The 22,229-nt window shown below is 42.0% G+C and overlaps 1 protein-coding gene across 3 annotated transcripts in view; it reads right to left on the bottom strand.

Moving 5' to 3' along the window:
- AMPH (amphiphysin) overlaps positions 1 to 22,229 on the bottom strand; it is a 189,804-nt gene that overhangs the window by 67,790 nt on the left and 99,785 nt on the right. For 2 of the 3 annotated variants that reach the window (XM_065884343.1, XM_065884345.1), the window contains exons 3-6: positions 16,089 to 16,139; positions 13,573 to 13,667; positions 10,366 to 10,461; positions 1,524 to 1,631 (exon numbers count right to left, since the gene is read on the bottom strand). In XM_065884343.1, coding sequence (XP_065740415.1) covers positions 1,524 to 1,631; positions 10,366 to 10,461; positions 13,573 to 13,667; positions 16,089 to 16,139 — 350 coding nt within the window. Of the gene's footprint in view, positions 1 to 1,523; positions 1,632 to 10,365; positions 10,462 to 13,572; positions 13,668 to 16,088; positions 16,144 to 22,229 lie in introns of all 3 variants that reach the window. The other variant, XM_065884344.1, reaches the window with a different exon arrangement.

The following is a 22,229-nucleotide window of genomic DNA, read 5'->3' as shown; positions in this document are numbered from 1 at the left end:
AGCCTGAGTGCCCAAGTCCGTGCTCTGCAACAAGAGAAGCCACCACAATGAGAAGCCCACGCACTGCAACAAAGAGTAGCTCCTGCTCGCCGCAACTAGAGAAAGCCCGCGTGCAGCAACGAAGACCCAACGCAGCCAAAAATAAATAAATTAATTAATTTTTTAAAAAGTGAAATACTGAATCTTATTTCAAAAGGAAAACGTGGTTGATTACAATGGTTGCTCTTGCATCTCTTACAGAGTCACTCACTCTACAAAAATGCATTAACAGCCTGTCACATACACTGCTCTGCTTGGGATGCTGGACACGGAGGCTTCTCCAAGAAATTCCCTGTCTAGTGGTAAGTCTAAGTAATTACACTACAAGGAAGGGCTTATAAGCTGTTATGGAGCATGCTATTAAGGAAGATGGTGCAAGGAATAGAGAAGGTTCCATAGGGCAGGTGATGTTTTAACTTGATATCAAATCTTGAAGAATGAGCAAATGTTTGCTAACAAAGGGGATGGAGAATGGACTGCAATACATAAAAGGTGGACTTGCTGGACTGGGGATGCTAGCTCACTAACCATGTGGACTGCTCCACCTTGGTGCACCTCAAATCCGTAAAATGGACATAGCAATGCCCACCTCACAGGTGTTGTGAGTATTGAAGAAAGAGGATGTAAATGAAGTGTTGAACCTGGTGCGTGGCACCTCAGGGGCCTCGCGTGAAGGGCAGCTCTTATCACAGCTGCTCAGCAGCTGGTATTGTAGGTCACAGAGGCTCCAGCTTAGGACATGTGTAGAGGGAGGAAAGGCGGGGAAAGAAGACTTGAAAGTTGACAAGGATGGAGAGGTGAGTCAGAACCAAGTTGCGAAGGTCGCATGGGCCATGGTAAGGAATCTAGAATTTTTTTTCTACAGGCAATGGGAGCCATTAAAAGACTTAAGCAGTGGAGAAACTCTATCTAAATATGTGCTGCAGAAAGGCCATCCAGGCACCTGTGTGTGTGTGCAGATGGGGGAAGGCAAGACCGGATGCCAAGTGAGAAGTCAGCAGGTGTCTCCCATGAGTTGTCAGCCAATGACTGACATACATGGTAAAAGCTCCGGAAATGGGTTTTCTAAAAGAAAAAGAACGTCATGCAATTGTAGTACACATCTGTACGCTCAAGCACAATTTATGTCTGAGAATTTCACACTCGATTTCCTAGTTGAATCTGCATTCTGGCATCAAGTATGGAGCACGACCACAGAAAGAATGTAAGGACGCGTTACTTTCTTATCAGGCAGTACTGTTGGGGGCGAACGTTTATGATGATGAAAATGTGAGTCAGTGTCACCCATGTGAACTCTACTATGACCTGAAAACCCTTAATGTTACTTGAAAATTATGAACGGCAGCCCACAAGCACCGTACTTCAGTTTCAATTCTGTCCTGATTCCAGTCTCCATGAGAAAGGGAAGATTTTATTTTCAAAAGCAAAGTTGCGATAGGTCACAGAACATAGAGAGTGGTGACAACAGTGGGATCGGCCCCTACCTTAGAGATGCGACTCTCGTCCTTCCTCTTGGAGCTCTGCAAAGCCTCCAGGTGGTGGCGGGCACTGTCGTAGTCCACCAGCTTCCTGCTGCGCTTTGCGATGCGGTTCTGCCAACAGGGAAACATATGCACTAAGAAAGAGACGCGGTCCCAGACTCTCTTCTTGACTGCCGAAATGCCTTCCTTGTCCGCAGTAGCTGGGGACCTTGACCGGAGATCGAGGTGAACCAGAATGTCACTAGACAAATGATTCCTGGAAAACAGACTACAGCCTCTGCTCCTTTGTGTGAAAACCATTAGGTAAAGGCCTCCCTTCCGAAAATAATTAGGACAATCGTGAGGAGGTGAAGGCTGAATTTGCAAAGACCAGAGAAATTCCGGAACTGGTTGAGGGAAGCACCTAAACCTATACTCTCTGTTAGTCTCTATTCTAGATCTTTAAATGTTCCATTTTGAAGATAGTACAAGACTATATTAGGATTTGGTTTTATAATTCTCATAGCACTCACACTAACAGTAGTTCTATAAATCAGATTTACTTCCTAAGAAACCCTTCTGCCTAGAAGTGTTTGTCAATCCTTTTGTTCATTCAAATCATCTGAGGAGATTTAAAAATATATTGATTTCTAGAGACTTTTGTTTCCAGTTAGGATATAGAGAGCTGCAAACAATGTTACGGTCGCACTAGCAAGAAAAAAATCTGGATAATTTATAAAAGCATAAATTGTCTTGATTGTATCACACACATGAAGTCATAAGGCAATAAAAGAATCTCAATTCCAAAGAGGGATGAGTCTCTTCAAGGAGAGACGAGACATACCAACTCTTTCACCTTTGGCAGGTAAAAGCTGTGGCCACCATACAAGTGGACAAGAAGTAGTCAGCTAAAATTTTAACACATTGTTTAAGGTCTATTGTGGGCTAATGTGTCAGTTTGGAATAGGCGGGTGTCCAAGACACAAAGGGAAGTTGCACTTACGGGCAAGCTCTTTCCTTGGGCCTCCATTGGATGCTATCAAGTCTGAGGACAAGACACTTCCTTGCAGTGCAAGTGAGAATGAGATGATCTCTGATGGCTATGGGGGTAGAAAGACAAAGCCCTGCCCATTCCCTTGGACATTTTTCTCTTTACAAAGCAAAAGCCTTAAGCCACTTGAGGAGGAAACAACAGATCCTCTGGTCCACAGAGACCAGGCAGAGATCCACTGATTCTGCGGGAAAGGTAGAAGCAAAATCGATCTGGCCCCAGTGATGGATAGGAATCCCTTGGGTCCCTAGATATATTCAAAAATAATTGTAACACACAGAAGAGTGGGAGAAAAAAATCTCAACCCATAGGGGACGAACATAAAACCCTCTTGGGCCCAAGATCGGATTCCTATAACAAGAAGAGGTTTGATCCCACTTTGGCAGGGTCAGGAAACTCCTGCTCAAGCTCAAACACAGATACGAGGCCGACTTTGCCTAAGACAGGCCAGGAAAGTATAACATAAGACAGCCTTGCCTCAACTCCAAGCCCAGCACTGAATAACGAGAAACAGCTGCCTACCACTGGAGAAAGGCCAAGTATATGGAGAGAGACCCTCTCTGGAACACTGGCACACAAGGACACCTGAAATCTGAGGGAGGCAGGAACACGGAGAAAAACTCTCTGGCATCCAAGGGCCCAACCAATGTGGGTCAAAGTAGAGGCAAAAACTAGACTTCAACCCAAGAGCCTGAACATTTTATAGATGTTAGACTATACGTGCAAGGTATTAGCAGCCCAATTCCAGAGGAATTTGAAAGCGACAGGGCACCGAAAGTAACAATAGCAACAACAAAACACAAGTCCAGCTCAAGGTGCAAGCAGAGTAATTTGAACTGTCCCACTACTGGCTTGACAAAAAGGCGTGCCCATTTCCAGGCATAAATAGTACTCCAGTCTTCACTATTCTATACACAATGTCTGGCATTCAATCAAAAGTTCTGAAACACACACCTTAAAAAAAAGAAAAACGGCCCCTGAGAAAAGACAGAGCAAGCAACAGAACCAGACATGACCCAAATGTTGGAAGTATTAGTAATTTTTTTTTGGGGGGGGGGCTGCACCCATGCAGCATGTGGGATCTTAGCTCCCCAACCAGGGATTGAACCTGTGCCCCCTGCAGTGGAAGTACAGAGCCTTAACCACTGGACCGCCAGAGAAGTCCCCAGTCAGTAATTTTAAAATAACTATGACTAATATGTTAAAGCATCTAGCTGGAAAAGGTAGACACAATACATAAACAGATAGGGAATGTCAACAGATACATGGAAATTCAGCTAAATGGAAATCAAATGGAAATGATAAAATTTATCAGAGGAGAAATTTCTTCATTAGACTTAAAACAGCTGAGGAAAGAAACAGTACAGTTCAAGAGAAATGAAATGAAGAGAAAAATTTCTCATTAAAACACAAAGAGAGGGACTTCCCTGGTGGCACAGTGGTTAAGAATCCGCCTGCCAATGCAGGGGACACGTGTTCAAGCCCTGGTCCGGGAGGATCCCACATGCCGTGGAGCAACTAAGCCCGTGCGCCACAACTACTGAGCCTGCGCTCTAGAGCCCGCGAGCCACAACTACTGATGCTGCGTGCCACTACTACTGAAGCCTGCACACCTAGAGCCTGTGCTCCACAACAAGAGAAGTGACTGCAATGAGAAGACCACGCACCACAACGAAGAGTAGCCCTGCTTGCCGCAAGTAGAGAAAGCTCGCACCCAGCAATGAAGACCCAATGAAGCCAAAAATAAAAATTAATTAATTTTTAAAAATCACTAAAGAAACTGCCACAAAGTGAGCAAATGTTTAAGAAAAAACAGAATCAAGCATACAAGACCAATACAATATCAAACAGTCTAACTGGAGTCTCAAAGAGAGGAGAGGGAGAGGCAGAGAAACATTTGAAGTGATAATGGCTGAGAATTTTATAAAATAAGGAAGACATCAAAGTACACATCCAAGACATTCATAGAATCCCAAGAGGGATAAATACCAAACGAGACACAGACAGCTACACCAAAACCAAACTGCTTCAAATCAAGAATAAAGAAACAAAATAAGTACAAAGGTAAGAATTACAGAAGACTAGTCTTCAGAAACTGTGCAAGCCAGAATACAATGGAGTAGCATCTCTTAAGCACTGAAAAATAAAAAATCAAGAGAGATTTTTAGAATTCGATTTCCAGTGAAAATACCTTCCAAAAGTAAAGGTGAAATACACGTTTTTTTAAAAGACAAACAAAAGTTGGGGGAACTCATTGGCATATACGAATTTTAATACCAACAGGAGCTGTACAAAGAAATGAGTACCAGAAATGGTGAAAATTAAGGTAAATAGACAAGATTTTGGTTTTTTACTTTGAATTGCTTGAAAAGGTCACTGAACTAGAGAAAAGCAGAAACAATAGATCGTGGGCTTTATAACCTATGTATAGGGAAAATATATGACAATAAGAGCACAGGGAATGGAGGGAGGAGCTGGAAATACACTGCTATAAGGTTCTTAGACTGTACATAAAGTGCTGCAACGTTACCTGAAGTTAAAGATGTACACTGCAAACTGTAGGGCAACCACTAAAAATTAAGTTAAAGAGGGACGACTAATAAGCAAGTAGTGTAAAATATACTGATTCCTGAGCCCCAGACTAAGAGATTCTGATTTAGTTAGTCTGAGGCAAAGTCCAGGCATCTGTCCTTTTTAAAAAAAATCCCCAGTGGTCTAGTTGTGCCCGGCTAGTCTAATACTGAGAACTGCAGAAGAGGACCCTTAAAAAACTTTAAATTTCATAGTGTATTTTTTAAACATGCCTTTGGGATAGTAGAAAAGCTTCCATAAAACATTGGTTGGTTGATTTGCACTTGTTTCTTATAAATTCAACTGTGTGAGAGGCCAGGAAAACCTTGCCACCAGTCCTAGCGTCCTTGATGAAGCTGGAATAAACCTGCGCTTTCAGTAGGAAAAGAAAAAAAAAAAAAAAAAAAAAAAACCAAAAAACCCCCAAACTTTAAATTTCATAGGGTAGGAAGAAGAAAAACAACAATAATATAAACGTTTATCGTTTACAAAACATAGTCCTCTGGGTCCTCACAGCAATGCCCAGTATGGGTGTTTCAGGGATTTTCCCATTTTACAGGTAGGGAATTTGCAGTTGCATGAGATTAACCTCTAACTTGTCCAGAATTACTCAGCAAGTCTGTGGCGAAAGATGAATTAGGTATCAGCCCCGGGACCAGTGCCAAGAGTAGGGTGACTCCAGTGAGACACCTAGGGCACAATGTTTAAGGAGGCTCTCACTCTTGGGGTAATGTTAGTGCAGGGTCAGCAGTCCACGTAGGACTTTGAACCCTCGTGCCCTCACCTGTCTCACTCAGTCCCTGCCCCTGATGCTTGGTTAGTACTCTTTCTAGCACTGTCCAGGTGTCTCTGACAGACTCTGTCATCCAGCTACCATCTGTCACTCTGTGCCACTCCTCTACACCCCCTTCAGGGGTGATGACAGGTGGGGCGGGGCAGTTACACTCATTTAGCTGCTTCCAATCCCTTTCACTTTATCCTCTGCACCGACCACTTCCGACTGGCATCAGTGGAAGGATGGCTGACATACCACGTTCACTCAAAATATGCGATGAATTAGCCCAGCAGAGTAGAGAGAAGGGTGCTAACAAGGTGACAAAGCTCATTACTTTCGGCAGACATCTGTTACCTTCCAAGGAGCACTGCCCCTTGAGGTAGTGGCCTTGTGTAACTCTGTGGAAAATTTTACAAAGCTCTGCTTTGTAAACTTGGTTGGGGGTGGGGAGGTTGTCCTTTAGTATCTTCCAAAAAGGCAAATCTTGATGCTTTGAAGGTAAACTTGATTTTCGAAAAGAGGCAAAATTCAATTACTTCCAAGCCTGGGAACAGTGCACTGGATCATCTTATTTTTTGTTCAAAAACAAGAAGTGAAGTAAATAATGTGAGTCATTTTCTTGTGTAACTGACAAGTTAATTACGGAGTACAGCTTACCATGGCAGAAGTGACATTTTGAAGGCCATCACTTATTTTGATGCATATATTTTTGTGTTGGCATAACATATCAATCTTATTGCCTTACCTACCTGATATTTGGGAAACCTGAAAAAAGAACCACATCTCCTAAGAAAGGGTAGAGTTAATACACTATAGCTTTCACATGGAAAATGATCCAATTCTTATTTAATCATCCAATAGTAAACTTTATTAAATAAATTTACTAGCTTAATCGTAAATCGTTTAATTAAATATTTATTTATTTTAGTTCTTTATTTATTTTTATTATTTTTGGCTGTGTCGGGTCTTAGTTGCAGAGCTTGGGCTTCTCTCTAGTTGTGGCGTGTGGGTTTTCTCTCTCTAGTTGTGGTGCTCGGGCATGTGGCTCTGGAGCTGTGGGATCTTAGTTCCCTGACCAGGGATTGAACTTGTGTTCCCTGCATTGGGAGGTGGATTCTTTACCACCGGACCACAAGGGAAGTCTCAATTAAATGGTTCAATTAAAAGTTCTTCAGGGCTTCCCTGGTGGCGCAGTGGTTGAGAGTCCGCCTGCTGATGCAGGGGACGTGGGTTCGTGCCCCGTTCCGGGAAGATCCCACATGCCGTGGAGCGGCTGGGCCCGTGAGCCATGGCCGCTGAGCCTGCGCGTCCGCAGCCTGTGCCCCGCAACGGGAGAGGCCACAACAGTGAGAGGCCCGCGTACCGCAAAAAAAAAAAAAAGTTCTTCAGATTCCCCACTATTGATTGACCGTATGCAGTAAAGAAAATAATTTACTAAATTTTTTAAAAATTTCAACAATAACCCCGATTTGGAATTCATTTTGGCCCACTGCTGTAAATATACGCTTAATGGCTCATGCACAGCTGCCAAGATAAAATCTAAACTTCATTTTACAATAACTGCTAACAGCTGTAAGCCTGTGTAGGTTGGGGACAAGCTGGCTCTTATTACAACATTGATTTTAGATATCAGTACTGCACAACAGAAACTGTAACACCAGGTGCCCTGCCAATCACAGCTGGAAAAGTCAAACACCATTCCCTCATGAATGGTACTGCACAGGCCTTGCTGATGGGCTGCAGTAAATATTTGGAAATTTGCCTAACCATGCACACCCTGTTGATGTTAATGTGTCAAGGAAGTCAACTGTGTTCCAGGCTTTGAAAATGCTCCACTGTATTTTTAATCATTAATCCTCCTTTTCATCAATAACCCATTCACTACACAATCTCTCAGCACTCACTTTACAAAGTGACAGAGTCTGTATTCACATCTAACTTCTGTCCATTGCGTAAAAGGCACAACATCTGTGTATGTTCACTGAAGAAAAGTCTTTCAGCTATTAGAAACAGCTATCCCAACTGCTCTCCAACCCCAGATTGTTTCCTTTCCAAGTTAAACACTGCTATTTCCTTCACTGTTCACCATATGAAATGGTTTCACAACTGTCTATCTTGGTTGAAACCCTATGTGTATGCTCTAATATTCGAAATGTGACTTCAGAGAAACAGAGAGAGAGATTATGCAGGCTCTTTCCACGATGCAGGTAAAACCATGTTTCATTTATCTTCAGGGACTCCAGCTAGATAACATGATTCCAAATCTCTCATGTAAGATGTTTCAGTAACTGGAGGATCATCATTGGGTGTGACCTCAACCATGGACACCATGGACCACAGGAAAAGAACTGCTTAAACAGAATAAAAGGACTTCCCTGGTGGCGCAATGGTTAAGGATCCGCCTGCCAATGCAGGGGGCACGGGTTCGAGCCCTGGTCTGGGAAGATCCCATATGATGCGGAGCAGCTAAGCCCTTTCACAACAACTACTAAGCCCACGTGCCACAGCTACTGAAGCCCGTGTGCCTAGAGCCTGTGCTCCGCAACAAAGAGAAGCCACTGCAACGAGAAGCCCGCACTCAGCAACGCAGACCCAATGCAGCCAAAATTAAATTAATTAATTAAAAAATAGAATAAAAGTTCCACTGAGTGTTTCAACAAACTGAAAAGACTAACCAACATAAACCATCATGAGTTTATTTTAATCTCTCTGTTTCAACAAAGGTACTTCTGTATGTCTTCTGAAATTTTACGCTCCTAGAGAGAATGGTCAATTTCCAAATAGCTATTGCTGGGCAGTATCATGACAAATAACAGATAACAAACAGATCCTTTGCACATTTTTGATGATACTACGTTTTTGTTCCTGAAGCTCAACAACTTTTCAAATGTATTCTCCTATAGTCAATCACAGCCTTTATTTGCTTATCTAAGTTGTACTATCAAATATTATATGACTAATTTAGACAACTTGCGAGGTCCTTTGAAATTTTCAAGTAGGAAGACAAACGTTTCTTTTACCTAATTTATTAGGAATTGATTTTTATGGAGACTGAATTACCACGCAATAAACAGTATTCTAAAGCGTGATAATAATTCTGAGACTGTTTGCTCCACAAACGCTGCAAATTCCAAGACAAAACGTCAATGCCCATCAAGTTATCTGAAGATACCTCAGAACACATGCCCTGTGTACAGAATTTTAACTTTTTAAAAAATTGTTTAATTTCTCAGAAAATTTTTAAAACTGACTTAATACCTTTCCAAATTAAGATGTAGCTATACAATGACTCGGTAAAGCATTCTGCTGCCTATTATGATAACATCACCGAGAATTCGTCATTTGGATTTGTTCTCTGGGACATCTTGCCAACAAGGCTAATGTGTCCAGTCTGATCCTCTTAGGTTTTTGTCTGGTGCCTCTGGCGTCCCAGAACACACTTCAGGTGTTGGCCATCTAGCGTTAGGCATTCTGTGTGGGACTGAGGAAACTAACGTCATTGATAGGAGTATAGATTTGGCCAAGAAGCTTCACTACGTTTCACGGCCAAAGGCGGTGCACATTATTGCAGATAGTTTCCTGGTGTCTGGCAATGGCTATAAAGAAGGCCAGGTAAAAATGGAACTCCACATCAGAGGTCACCTAGCAAGATATTGAAAATGCCCATGGACACTGGTTCATGGCCTCCTTGCTCTACAGGAAGGGCAGCACATGGCTGTCTTACCTAGCAGTCCTCTTTGAGCTGGGAGAACAACTAGGGAGCAGATCTATTAATGCTACCATTTGCTATATACAGCCCTGATGGTTTAAAGACCATCTATACCTTAAGAGTCAATTTCAAATCTGTAATATTCAATCCTTCACTTGTATATTTTCCTTTCAATGAATCCAAGTGTCGAATAAGACAAATGGTTTAGACAAGATATTTTTAGATCCAGATGCAAATGTATTTGAAATGCTTACATCTTAAGAATTCAATGTGAACCTGAAAATTTCAAGGAGAGAAAAAATATGCAGGTGTACTATGAACATACACAAAATAAACAGTAAGGAAAAGATCAGATTTTGCTCTCACATGTGCAATGAAGTTTCTCCTTTCCTCATGACCTTTGTTTATTCTAATGGAAATTCTTGCCAAATGCCATATAACCAAAAGGTTTGAACATAAAGAAGACTGGAATTTTTTGGTATCTCTGATTTATGATTTTATATCTATAGGATTAAAAAGACTTCTGTAGAGAAATAAAAGCTGAAGCAGTTCATTAAAGGGGGAAATGTGATTTCTGGAACTATATTTCATTTTAAACTGTTAGGAACAGGATAAAAATCTCATGCTTAAATAAATGAAAAGTTACCAACTGTTTCTGATGTCAGCTTGAGGACTTTTAATTCTACTTATCTCTTGCCCATGTTTTAATAAGAACATGGGACCATTCAATTCTTCCCTTTATAGACACAGAATAAAATACCTTTATGTCAGGAAATTGGCCCAGATAGGTGTCCAGTGTCAGCAAGGACCCATCCACTAGTTTTTGATGGAAGTCTTCCCACAGCACATCACATTTCTGAAAGAAAAAGAGAAATAAAGAGACAACTGCAGAATTATTTTAATTGGATAACTTTCACCAACTTCTAAAAAACCTGAGACTATAAAATTAAATAAGTTCTACTTCCCTGGCTAGTAAATGCTAGAAAAGTGTGGATTATTTAAGAATACAGTAATTTGGCTACCAGTTCTAATTTATGATATAGGCTACCTAAGGGCTCAGCTCATGTAAAAATGTGTTTCTGATTCCAAATTACTAAAGAATGTAGAAACTTCAAAAGGTCCCCCGATTCCTATAAATGGACTTTGGGGCTAGGAGTCCGTGAAGAATTCCACCAAGACAGTTTGCTTCTGAAGCAATCCATGAAATTAGAAACCACTCCAGACAAACAACAAACCACAGCTGAAGCCTCCACATGGAAAGCAGAAAATTTAGTCATACTGGGAAGGGCCCTACCATTTATGGAATATCAATTGTCATAAACACAATGAGTATTAGATATTATTATTATTGTTACTCCTATTACTGTCAAGGCATTGGGTTAAAAGCTGTATGTGTCTCTGTGTGTACATGTGTGTGTGTGATTTATTTCTCACAAGAGCCTTATGAAGAAAGTCTCATTGTTGCCATTATACAGAAGATGATGCTGAAATCCAGAGATGTTACATAGTTTGGCTAAGGTCATGCAGCTGGTATATGACAGACTCTGGTTTCAACCCTTGAATTGGAAGCCCATGATCTGTCGATGACACCAGGCTGCCTCACCAGAACAGAGTTCATATCCTAGCTGTGTGACTTTGGAAAACTGAACGTTCCTGAGTTTCAATTTCTCCAGGTATGTGAGTTGACAACATAAACTTGCTTCACAGAATCCCAGGCACGTGTGCAACAACGTCATTCCATATTCCTCCCATTACTACATCTGGCGTCTCCTGACAATGTCTACCCTTCCTTTTTTCTTAGCAATAGAACGTCCAGTTTTAGCCGGGCACACGGCTGCCTAGGATACAGACCATACTTCCCAGCCTCCACTGCAGCCAAGTGCAGCCATGAGACTAAATTCTGCCAATGGGATGGACTTTCAGGAAGTGGCCCTAAAAGGAGGCTTGTCCTCCAAGCCTCCTCCTTCTTGCTGACTGGAAGACAAAAATGAGAGCTGATAGCCAGAGCTCAGAGTCATCTTGAACGTGGAGGTGGCAGCGGGGATGCAAAGACAGGCGCCTGATGCTCGTGGGTCCCCCATACCACACCTGGGCTGCCAACCTCCAAGGTCGGTTATGGGAGAGAAGCTTCTCTCTTGTTGAAAACCACTTTTTAATGGTTGATTTGCTTCTCTTTTTCACACGTTAAAACCCAATTCTAATTGTCATAGATCCTTATTAAGAATTTTATGCAAACAGGGACTTCCCTGGTGGTGCAGTGGATAAGACTCCGTGCTCCCAATGCAGGGGGCCCGGGTTCGATCCCAGGTCGGGGAACTAGATCTCACATGCAAGCCACGACTAAGAGTTCGCATGTCACGACTAAGGAGCCCATGTGCTGCAACTAAGGAGCCCGCCTGCTGTATCTAAGACCCGGCGCAACCGAATAAATAAATAAATAAATACATTAATTAAAATAAAAGAAGTTTATGCAAACAAAAAAATTTAAGTCCACCGTACAAAGAGGCTTATCTTATGATCTGAGCAGACGCCCTGGACATGCAGTGTCAGGTGCTTCACCGTTGAAAGATTCCCCAAATCCTGGCAGCCACAAGGATCAAGGCAGGGCAGCAGCTGTCTCCTTAGGATTCAAGGTCAACAGTGGCATTTGCCACACACAGAATTGCAATGTGGTGTTCTGAAAAGCCATTCACACAAGTTTCTAACCATTCCCTTAAAAATTCTTCTTTTCACAATGAATTTTTAATTATACATCTCTAATTGGAAATTTACAAAATGAGTTAAGCCTTTAACAACACGCTGTTGAAACACAGTGTCTTTATATTTAAGAAATGTGAGAAGATGCCATTCCTCAAAACTGCATTGGAAAATGGTGTGTGGAGGCTAGTTTTGCCTAATTCACATACTGAAAGTTTTCGAAAGAGGTAACGGAGCTCACAATGAGCTTTCTTCATAAATAGATCTCGGTTTCTGTCATAGTCATAACTGTGGGGATGTCAGAATTTTGGTGAAGCAGCCCAGGAAAGACGTTAACCCATCTTTCCAAAGGCTGCGTAGATGATCGGCATGTCATGTGCCAGAGTCTTCCCTGAGTTGTGGCGGCCATGTCTTAACTCTCCGGTACCTCATGAGAAGCAAGGAGCTCCCATGAAGTGGGCATGATGACCAACCATTCTGTTTTAACAAAGAGCTTGGACGTGAGAAAACCCGACTGCAGGCTTCCTAAAGTCAGTAATAATCGCACACACTGTGCACTAGGTCGAGGATGTGAACACACTCGACTTTAAGTGTGTTTTTAGGAGATGCAATTATTATTCTCACTTCGCCGATAAGGAAACTAAAGCCCAAGAAGATTAAAGAACTCATCTGATGTCACATCCCATTCCGCCTTCTTCAAAGCAACAATGACCACTTTCTCACTTCCCAGAGCCAGACAGCCCTGAGCTAGATGGAGCATTTCAGGTGTTAAGACATGTCTAAGGACGAAGCCTTTCGTTAGTTAAATTCCTATTAGCAGGCCCTGTCCTCGGCCCTGCAGACCAGCAAATGGACCATCTGGTGGTAAAGTGAATGGGATGCTCTTCCCAGATCCCGGGTCTGCTTTCAAGGAGGGATGGGGAAGAAGGTGCAGTACATAAAATCAGGCCATGAGCCAGTTCTCCTACTGGAATGGGCTAAGAAGTGTAGTAAAGGACAGACAGGTGCTATTCTTATGTTGAACAAAACCAATCTTTAAGCCACAGCTTTCTACTCAAGTGGCTTTATTGTCATGTTCACTCCTCACTGCAAGTTTGGGTTGATCTGGATGGTGGAACTGCACAGTGCCTTCTGGGTACACGGTGCCCCTTCATGATTAGGGCCATGAAGTGGTGAGAGGGGGTCAGGGGATAGGCTGAGTGAGCAGGACATGGTGGGAACCTCACAGAAGTCACCCTGGGGCCTCTCACGTGCTGTGACCAGCTCTCACCTCGCCAACCATTTTCACGTCTTCGCGCCCGTACCAGTCGGGCTCATAGACTTCATGCAGCGACTCGGTGAGCTTCATGGAAGCCTCTTGCATGCCTAGCATTGGAGAAAAACAACTCCTGTTAGAGAGAGGCAGGTGAGGAGTCTCTTCCTCCTTTCCCTACTTTTCAAAGTGAGAGGAAAAATCTTGAATACTTGCTAATTGTTTAAGGAAAACCTGGGCAGGCACAATTGCTCTTTGCACCTGTAGTCCTGATTCTGATCACAGTGTGCATTTTCTAGTATTTTTAGGATAAAGATACATGCTGGGTCTTGAAAAAATCAACAAGGTGTTCTAGTCTAAAAGCACCAATAATAATATGTCCTATTATGTGTGCTGTCACTTGCTAAATGGCATGAAACCGTAAATGTATGGGACACCTAGAATACTTACCTATAAAACTAAAGAGTTCTAAAACAACTAATACCAAATGACTTTAAATATTAGAAATAAAGCATTTGGCGGGGGGAAGCAGATAGAAGCAAAATCTATAGGATTTTCAGGCATCACTGAAAGGGCTTTAAGTGGCCTAAAAATTTTCAAAAGAAACAAGAAGTTGCTCTTTTTCCAATATTACTAAAAGCTTATACATACAGTTTTAAGTCAGAACTCTCAGAAAGCTTAGCGTTCTTAAGTCTATGGGTATTTTCAGAATTTTCGTTAAGGTACAATTTGGTATGTTACAGAAATATGGTTATTAATAATAGGAAAGATAAAAAGTTTCCCAGTGCAACACGGTGATACAAAGTATCATGAAGTCTTTTCCAGACTCCCTCTGCCCCTCCTTCAAAACACGGAGGGTAAAGTGTGGATTGCCATGGAGACAGTTCAGGGCTGGGGACAGAACAAGGTGGAGTCTTTGGCTGGTGACTTGGAGAAGCGCCTCTTTGGCACCAGACTCTCCCTCACAGCTGGAAGGTGAGACCTGACCGAGGTGGTGTCCTGGTCTTTGTCACTAGGGGATATGAAAAGGGGCTGGATAGAAGGAGAGGAGAGAAAAACCATAGCGCTGCCATTAAAAATAAAAGACATATAAACTTAATGCCAGTGAATCAAAGAGGGAAAGTTTTTTGTTAAACTGAAAGCTGCAACACTCTAGACTCACCCACATGCTTGCTGAATTTAAGACAGTCAGTTCTGGGTTCAACAATGAGAGACAAGGACAAAAGGACAAAGGAGTTTGAGGTTTTTGAGCACAAGATGCCTGTTCTCCTTGCTTGGCCCTTGCAATAAACCTTTCTCTGCTCTACAAAATAAAATAAAAAATGAAAAGAAGATGTCTGAAATGATCAAAGTATACCCTCAAAGAGTCACACAATGGAATATTACTCAGCCACAAAAAAGAATGAAATAACACCATTTGCAGCAACATGGATGGACTTAGAGATTATCATACTAAGTGAAGTAAGTCAGACAGAGAATTTCACATGGTATCGCTTATAAAATGATACCAATGAATTTATTTACAAAACAGAAATAGACTCATAGACATAGAAAACAAACTTATGGTTACCAAAGGGGAAAAGGGTCGCGGAGGGATAAATTAGGAGTTTGGGATTAAAATACACACACTACTAAATATAAAATAGGACCTACTGTAGAGCACAGGGAACTATACTCAATATCTTATAATAACCTATAATGGAAAAGAATCTAAAAAAAGTATATATATTATATATATAAAGTATATATATATTTATATATATATCGCTTTGCTGTACCCCTGAAACTAACACATTGTAAATCAACTATATATCAATACCAATTTTAAAAAAATAAAATAAAATACTAGTCCCACCCCACAAATCTCTCCCCACTAATCTCAAAATCTGCCTTATCATCCATCACATCCATGGTTGCACTTGGATCGGACTCAGTGCAGGGGACTGGACAGCGGCCGGCCAGCAGAGATGGAGCACACACCCCGATCACTCTCCCTGCCCTCCGTCACCAGCCTCATTTCTTTGCCTTGAATATCCCGAGACTAGAAACCAACGCCAGAGCCTCTCTGTCCCCCTACAGTGGCAGGGCTGCAGGTGCAGCTGGTCCCCACAAGTCACAGGCAGTCCAGGACCATGCTTCCTGCTAACCCTGCTACCATCCCTCACCCCCTCCAGCTAGAAGGCTTGTGTGTAAGTCTGTGAGCATCCAGCTCTTGGGACATACTCTCCCCTGGGATGAAATCAGCTGCAAGGTCTCAAGCTCACTCTGTCTAACAACTCTTCCTAGAAAGCTGTAGGACGTGGGAGGCACTTATTCCCAGTTTCCAGCATAAGGGCAGACACATTTGTTCCTTGTATATTCTGATTATCATTTCAATGGGAATTGGGGAGTGGGTGGAAAGGAACACCTGTGCTCGAGTACCCATCCTGCCAGAAAGCCAAATGGCTGTATAATTAACACTCAATCTTGTTACTCTTGAATTCCAAGAACAACCCGTGCTTGGTAACATGCAGTAAACAACTCAGACACGTTACCTTTGATAGCTGCTAAATATCCTCGGAGTTCTCGCTGAAGTCTGGTACCCTCTGCCTGAAAACACACAAACACAGAGATGCTGAGCATCTTGTCTGTATCTTGCATGCAAACATGTACAAAGCAATAAGTCTCGAGTTATTTTCGCCAGGAGCTCTTTCTTGAAAGAACATAAATATGTGGACACAGACTAAACAAGGTGCCCATCACTCTAGATATTTACAAAGGTTTTACTCAGCCTAAAAAGGAAAAGGAGAGGGACCTCCCTGGTGATCCAGTGGGTTAGACTCCACACTCCCAATGTAGGGGGTCCGGGTTTGATCCCTGGTCGGGTAACTAGATCCCGCAACTAAGACCCGGCACAGCCAAACATAGATAAATAAATATTTTTAAAGAAAGAAAAGAAAAGGAGAAGGCAAGTAAGACTTTGCTTAGAAACTGTGACCCACCGTACAGCAGTTCAATACATTCAAGAGCTACTAAGTCTCTAAATTTTGACATGTAGGTTACAATGGCTGGAAACTGATCACCACTGCTCACTGTTTAATATGGTAGCTACTAGCCCCAAGTGGACAGAGATTTAGTGCCCAAAAACATATATATCTCATTAATATATTCTACACTGACTGTATATTAATACAATATTTTGGATATACTGAGTTAGATAAACTATATTGACTCATTTCATCTCTTTCTTTTCATTTTTTAAAAATTAAAGTATAGGGCTTCCCTGGTGGCGCGGTGGTTGAGAGTCTGCCTGCCGATGCAGGGGACGTGGGTTCGTGCCCCGGTCCGGGAAGATCCCACATGCCCCAGAGCGGCTGGGCCCGTGAGCCATGGCCGCTGGGCCTGTGTGTCCGGAGCCTGTGCTCCGCAACGGGAGAGGCCCGCGTACCAAAAAAAAAAAAAAAGTTGATTTATAATACTGTTAGTTTCAGGTGTACAGCATCTTTCATTTTTTAAAATACATTAGAAAATTTTAAATTATGAATGTGGTTTGCATTGTGTTTCTATTGGACATCACCAAATTAGAGAAATTGTTCAATTGTAAATGTTGGCCCATGAACATTTGTTTTGGTTTGGATTGCACTTAGAAACTCTAAGACTCTGAGAGTAGGATTAGATTTTAGTCCGGAGTTACCCCAGGAAATGTTGATGGTAGCGTGGAGTGGTGAAGCAGTTAAGGAAAGAGAGCCAACGCAGGGTGCATTAGCAAGCAAGCTTCTGCAGTGGGCAGCCCCAGCTTAACCCCGCTGGGGAACTCTGGGAGACAGACTCAAACGCCCTATAGACATCCTAACCGAGGGGCAAGGGAGCTGGGGCATTTATGCATCAACTCCTGCCAATCATTGGCTGAGGGCTGCTTCTGGGGGACATTAATTCTCCATTATGTCCATGTAGGGGCAGATAGGTCTCAGGAACCACAGAAAGCCCTCGGGCAAAGAGCTCTGATGCTGGAAGCTGTAAGTCAGTCTAGTGGGCTCAGAAAAGGTAGGTGCTAGGGGCATACAGCTGGGCACCTACAGTGTTGCCTATGATACTGCAACTGAACACATTAAAAATATATGCATTTTAATTGCACGATCATTTAACAAAAGTGAAGAGAGCTAGCATACAGAATGACTCCACCTTGAAGATTAATACTATAGCAACTGTTTTATAACTATAACTTGATAGTTAAGAATACACCCACTAATATAGCAACTATAATAGTCACATTCAATTCAACGAGCATTTGTTAGTATTTACCAAAAAGGGAGAGGGGATGAAGGCAAAAAAACTTATGTTCCTTCAGGGACTTCCCTGGTGGTCCAGTGGTAAAGAATCCACCCTGTAATGCAGGGAACGCAGGCTCGATCCCTGGTCAGGGAACTAAGATCTCACATGCTGCGGGGCAACTAAGTCTGCACGCCACAACTACTGAGCTTGCGCGCCTCAACTAGAGAGCCTGCGTGCCACAAACTACAGAGCCCACGTGCCCTGGAGACTGCACGCCACAACTACAGAGCGCACGTGCCCTGGAGCGTGTGTGCCACAACTAGAGAAGGGAAAACCTTCAGGCCACAACTAGAGAGAAGCCTGCACGCCACAATGAAAGATTCCGCGTGCCCCAACTAAGACCCGATGCAGCCAAAAACAAATAAATTAATTAAAAAAAAAAGAAAACTAAACTGTTAAAAAAAAAGTCTTTCAATAAATTATAATCTAGTAGAGGAACTAAAATATCTATACGAAAAATTGCATTGCAAAGCAGATTATACTTAACTCTGAAACACCATCCAAACACAATGCAAAGCCAAAATGCCCAGCACATTTAAAATTAGATAGTGATTAATACAAATAAACTCTGGGGACTTCCCTGGTGCTCCAGTGGCTAAGGCTCCGCGCTCCCAATGCAGGGGGCCCAGGTTCGATCCCTCGCCAGGGACCTAGATCCCACATGCTGCAACTAAAGAGTTCGCATGCCGCAAGTGAGAAGAGTCTGCATGCCACAACTACAGATCCCAAATGCCTCAACTAAGACCCGGCACAGCCAAATAAATAAAAATAAATATTAAAAAAAATACAAACAAACTTTGAAAAGAAGTGTTTAAGACTATGCTGGACTCCAAAATAAATTCTGGAAGAGAATATTTTCCTATATCTTATAGTAGTGCAGGTATAGTGACATTATTTCTATAAAGTCTATGTAAAGCTCAGGTGAGGTTTTCTTTACCTGCCTTAAGCTCAGGCTTTTTTTGCAACTCTGTAAATCCAGGTACCACCAGATGAAAGCTTAGGGTTAATTCATTTGTTGGCACATATGAACTTCAACCAGAATGGTGCCACACAGAATGGCAAAACAGAAATCATCAGAGTTCTAAACAACTGACTCCCTTTCTTGTGGCTCAGCGTGGCTGAAAATCAAAACTAAGTTTCCTTTGCCTTGCTGAGCCATTCAGAAATGCAGTGTGAAAGCAAACTACTACAAGCTAGATTAAAATAAAACTAACCATAGTGGATTTCCAAAACATCAAAGTATAGTGTAAAACTGTAGGCAAAGAATGAGGAGAATGAAGAAAAATGCTAATGATAAACACTTGGGCACAGGTAGAAGATATGAAGGATCCAGAGAAGAAACAGGTAGAATCAGGCCAAGGTCCCCAACACGAACAGGAAAAGAATTTGGGGAAAAAGGAAGTCAGTCTTTCCCCTATTGATTATCTATTTTGGGACAGATACTGTGTAAGATTCTGAGTACATAAAAAGCTGAAAAGACATTGTCACATCTACACTGCATCTCCCTACCAGGTCTGTTTTGGGGGGAGGATTATACTTCCTGCCCCATCAACATCAAGCTTGGTTGTGGGACTTGGCTAATGAAATGTGAGTGGAAGAGCCATGTGCTACTTCTGAGCAGAAGATGTAAGAGCCGTCACACACTCCGACCATTTCCTTTCCCTCTACCATGCGCCCCATAATGTTCCAGATAGGGGTTGCTTCTCCAGCCCGGATCTCAGAGTGAAGGGAAGATGAAATGGGCAGCTACCGTGCACATTTTCAGGAGCGAGAAACAAACCTGTTCTTAAAAGCCGCCAAGGTATTGCTCCCACAGCATGACCTACCCTAAACAGCCTAATACAATGGTTCACCATCAAGAGTAGAAATGCAGAAAGACAGAGTAGCCTGGAATCTAACAACAAGCCAGTGGAGTTACTTAGCAGAAGAGCATTAAAGGCACTTACAGAAACATTTCAGAAAGGAAATCAAATTGGAAAGATGAAGGACAAAGTGGGTGATTTAGCAAATGGGAGCCTGAGTGGTGGCCAAGTGATTGAAAGAGGTAGAATGGTACTGAGAGAGGACAGCAGGCCACAATCACTTGTCCCAACAGACGGCAGATAATTTAGAGAGAATAATATGTGAAATCAGACATGTGATTTACCCAGACAGATCTAGATCCAGACCGATCTAAAGTCTACAGCCCTGAAAGGGGTAATTAGGAGGGCTTGACTCCCCTAAGGCCACGTTTTTCAAAATAGGTAAGTGTAGACCTTAGAGGTACTTAATTAGGAGGGTGGGGCAGAGGAGGGGGTCGGTTCCCAGATAGGCCTGGCTCCTGGGCAGCTCTCGCTGCTTAAGTCTCTCTTCAGCACCTAGGACAGCTCCCAGACACAACTTTGGTTCTTGAACATTTAAAGATTTAATCTATGTAGTGTCAAAGGACTAGCTATAAATGCTACCACATCAAGGTTTCCTACTGCACTCTAGTAATAAGTGCAAGGAAGAGTTACAGACAGATTTCCTGCAAGGTGAGCCTGGTTCCTGATAAGAGCTACCACAGACTGACACACAAGAAGAGTGTCTCAAAGTTCTACAGCTATGGCAAACTGTATCTGGGCATTGGGCTTAAAAACAGGGTTGCACCAAACTATGATGAATAACACTTGAAGATTAATGAGTCAAGTTGTTTATTGTTTCGGTATACTGAATTCTGAAACACTAAAAAGATATTAATATTGGTAAATACTTATGTCTAGGACTGCAGGAGCCAATACAGAGGTACGATTTTGTTAGCTTACCTTAGACCCAGTTACGCCTGCCCAAAAGAAAGAAACTGTACTTGAGGCATTGATTTGAATTTGAGATACAACGCATAGAATGAATTGATAAATTTCTAAGGAACTAAACTCAGCACAGCAACCACTGCAAATTCAGAAGCACCATGCCCCATACTACCATGTGCATGACACCCGCGGTCAGGGGCATATACCACTGTGGCCCTGACTGTACTTGTAAAACCAAATCCAGTGCATTTTATCTGCAAGGTTATGCAGGTCTAGCCAAACACCTTAAGGCAATATGTATTTAATACCTAGTAAACAAGCAATGGCTTGTTGAATTGACTTGTTAAAATATGGTGAATGTAATTTATATTTATAGGTAACTGATTTATATTTATAGGTAACCTTGTTTTTAAAAAATGAAAGCAATACCCACAAGACAGAAAATTTTTTAATTAAATATCCTCTTTAACTAAGAAACTGGGTTGATGTTTTAAAAGGAGCCGAGATAGAAGGCCAACAGTATTAACGGATGTATGAAACTTGGATCTGAAGAGATGTAACTTCAAAAACTGTGATTTCACAAAGGTAAGTAATATCAGCTTGCCTGTGATCAGGAACCTATAGAAGTTTCCAGAGTTACATTATTATTTTTGGCCTTTACTGACATTCTTCTCTTGAAAAGGCTAAGTAACACATCAAAATTAAAATTGGCTCAATTTCTCAGAGTTCGGACAGGTTAACTCAATCTTGATGTTAGTATATTTTGTGATCATTTCTGAAGCTGAGAAGAAAATCAGATTATCAAGAAGATTAGATTTAATGGAGTTATTATCAGCAACTTGATGAACAGATGACTCGTAAGTCATAACGTCTGAATCCACTTATGATCAAAGACAACCTTAGGCTGCTCAACACCCCAGGCACTCTTGGTTTACTAAGAAATAGAGCTCTCCCTCTGATAAGCTCGGGTGCCGTTCACTTGGAAGATGAGAGTTTTTCAAAGGTAAAAGCAGCAGGGTCTTAGGCACGTACATTTTTTGCTTCCTTGCTTTGAGCTCTTTGTCGTAATAGGAGTCGTCATTAAGAACCTAGCACTGATTTCATAACACCATTTCTTTATTTTTAAAAATTTCTTTTGGCATATCTTCGTGCGAAAGATATAAGATAGAGAGGAGACTGGAGTGTATTTTGAAATCACATTTCTGGGCTGATGGCGGCAGCGAGTGGAACATGGAAGGGAGATAGACATCGAAGAGAACATCCCAGCTTCCACAGTTTTATCCAAGATTCATGGCCCAATTTCCAACTATCCTTGTCAGCAACTCCAAGCATACCTATGATCTGAAAACCAAGTCAAATACCTTCCGCCTTTCAACAAAACAAAATTAGAAAGCTAGCTAGTAATTACATGTACCATTTTCCCATATATTTCCCTTAAGCCAACTAACTTGTTTATAGGTGTCTATTCTGATCTTTTGGAAAAGCTAACCCATTGTGTGTGCAAGGGGATAGAACTACCTAATTAGAACTGTTAAACTCACCACCACAGGCAGGCTGGATATGACTTACAGATATGCTTTATGGCCTTTAGGCAAT

This window comes from Phocoena phocoena, chromosome 9 (genome assembly GCF_963924675.1).
Source record: "Phocoena phocoena chromosome 9, mPhoPho1.1, whole genome shotgun sequence".
Lineage (NCBI taxonomy): Eukaryota > Metazoa > Chordata > Mammalia > Artiodactyla > Phocoenidae > Phocoena > Phocoena phocoena.
This window is presented reverse-complemented; position numbering and strand designations above follow the sequence as displayed.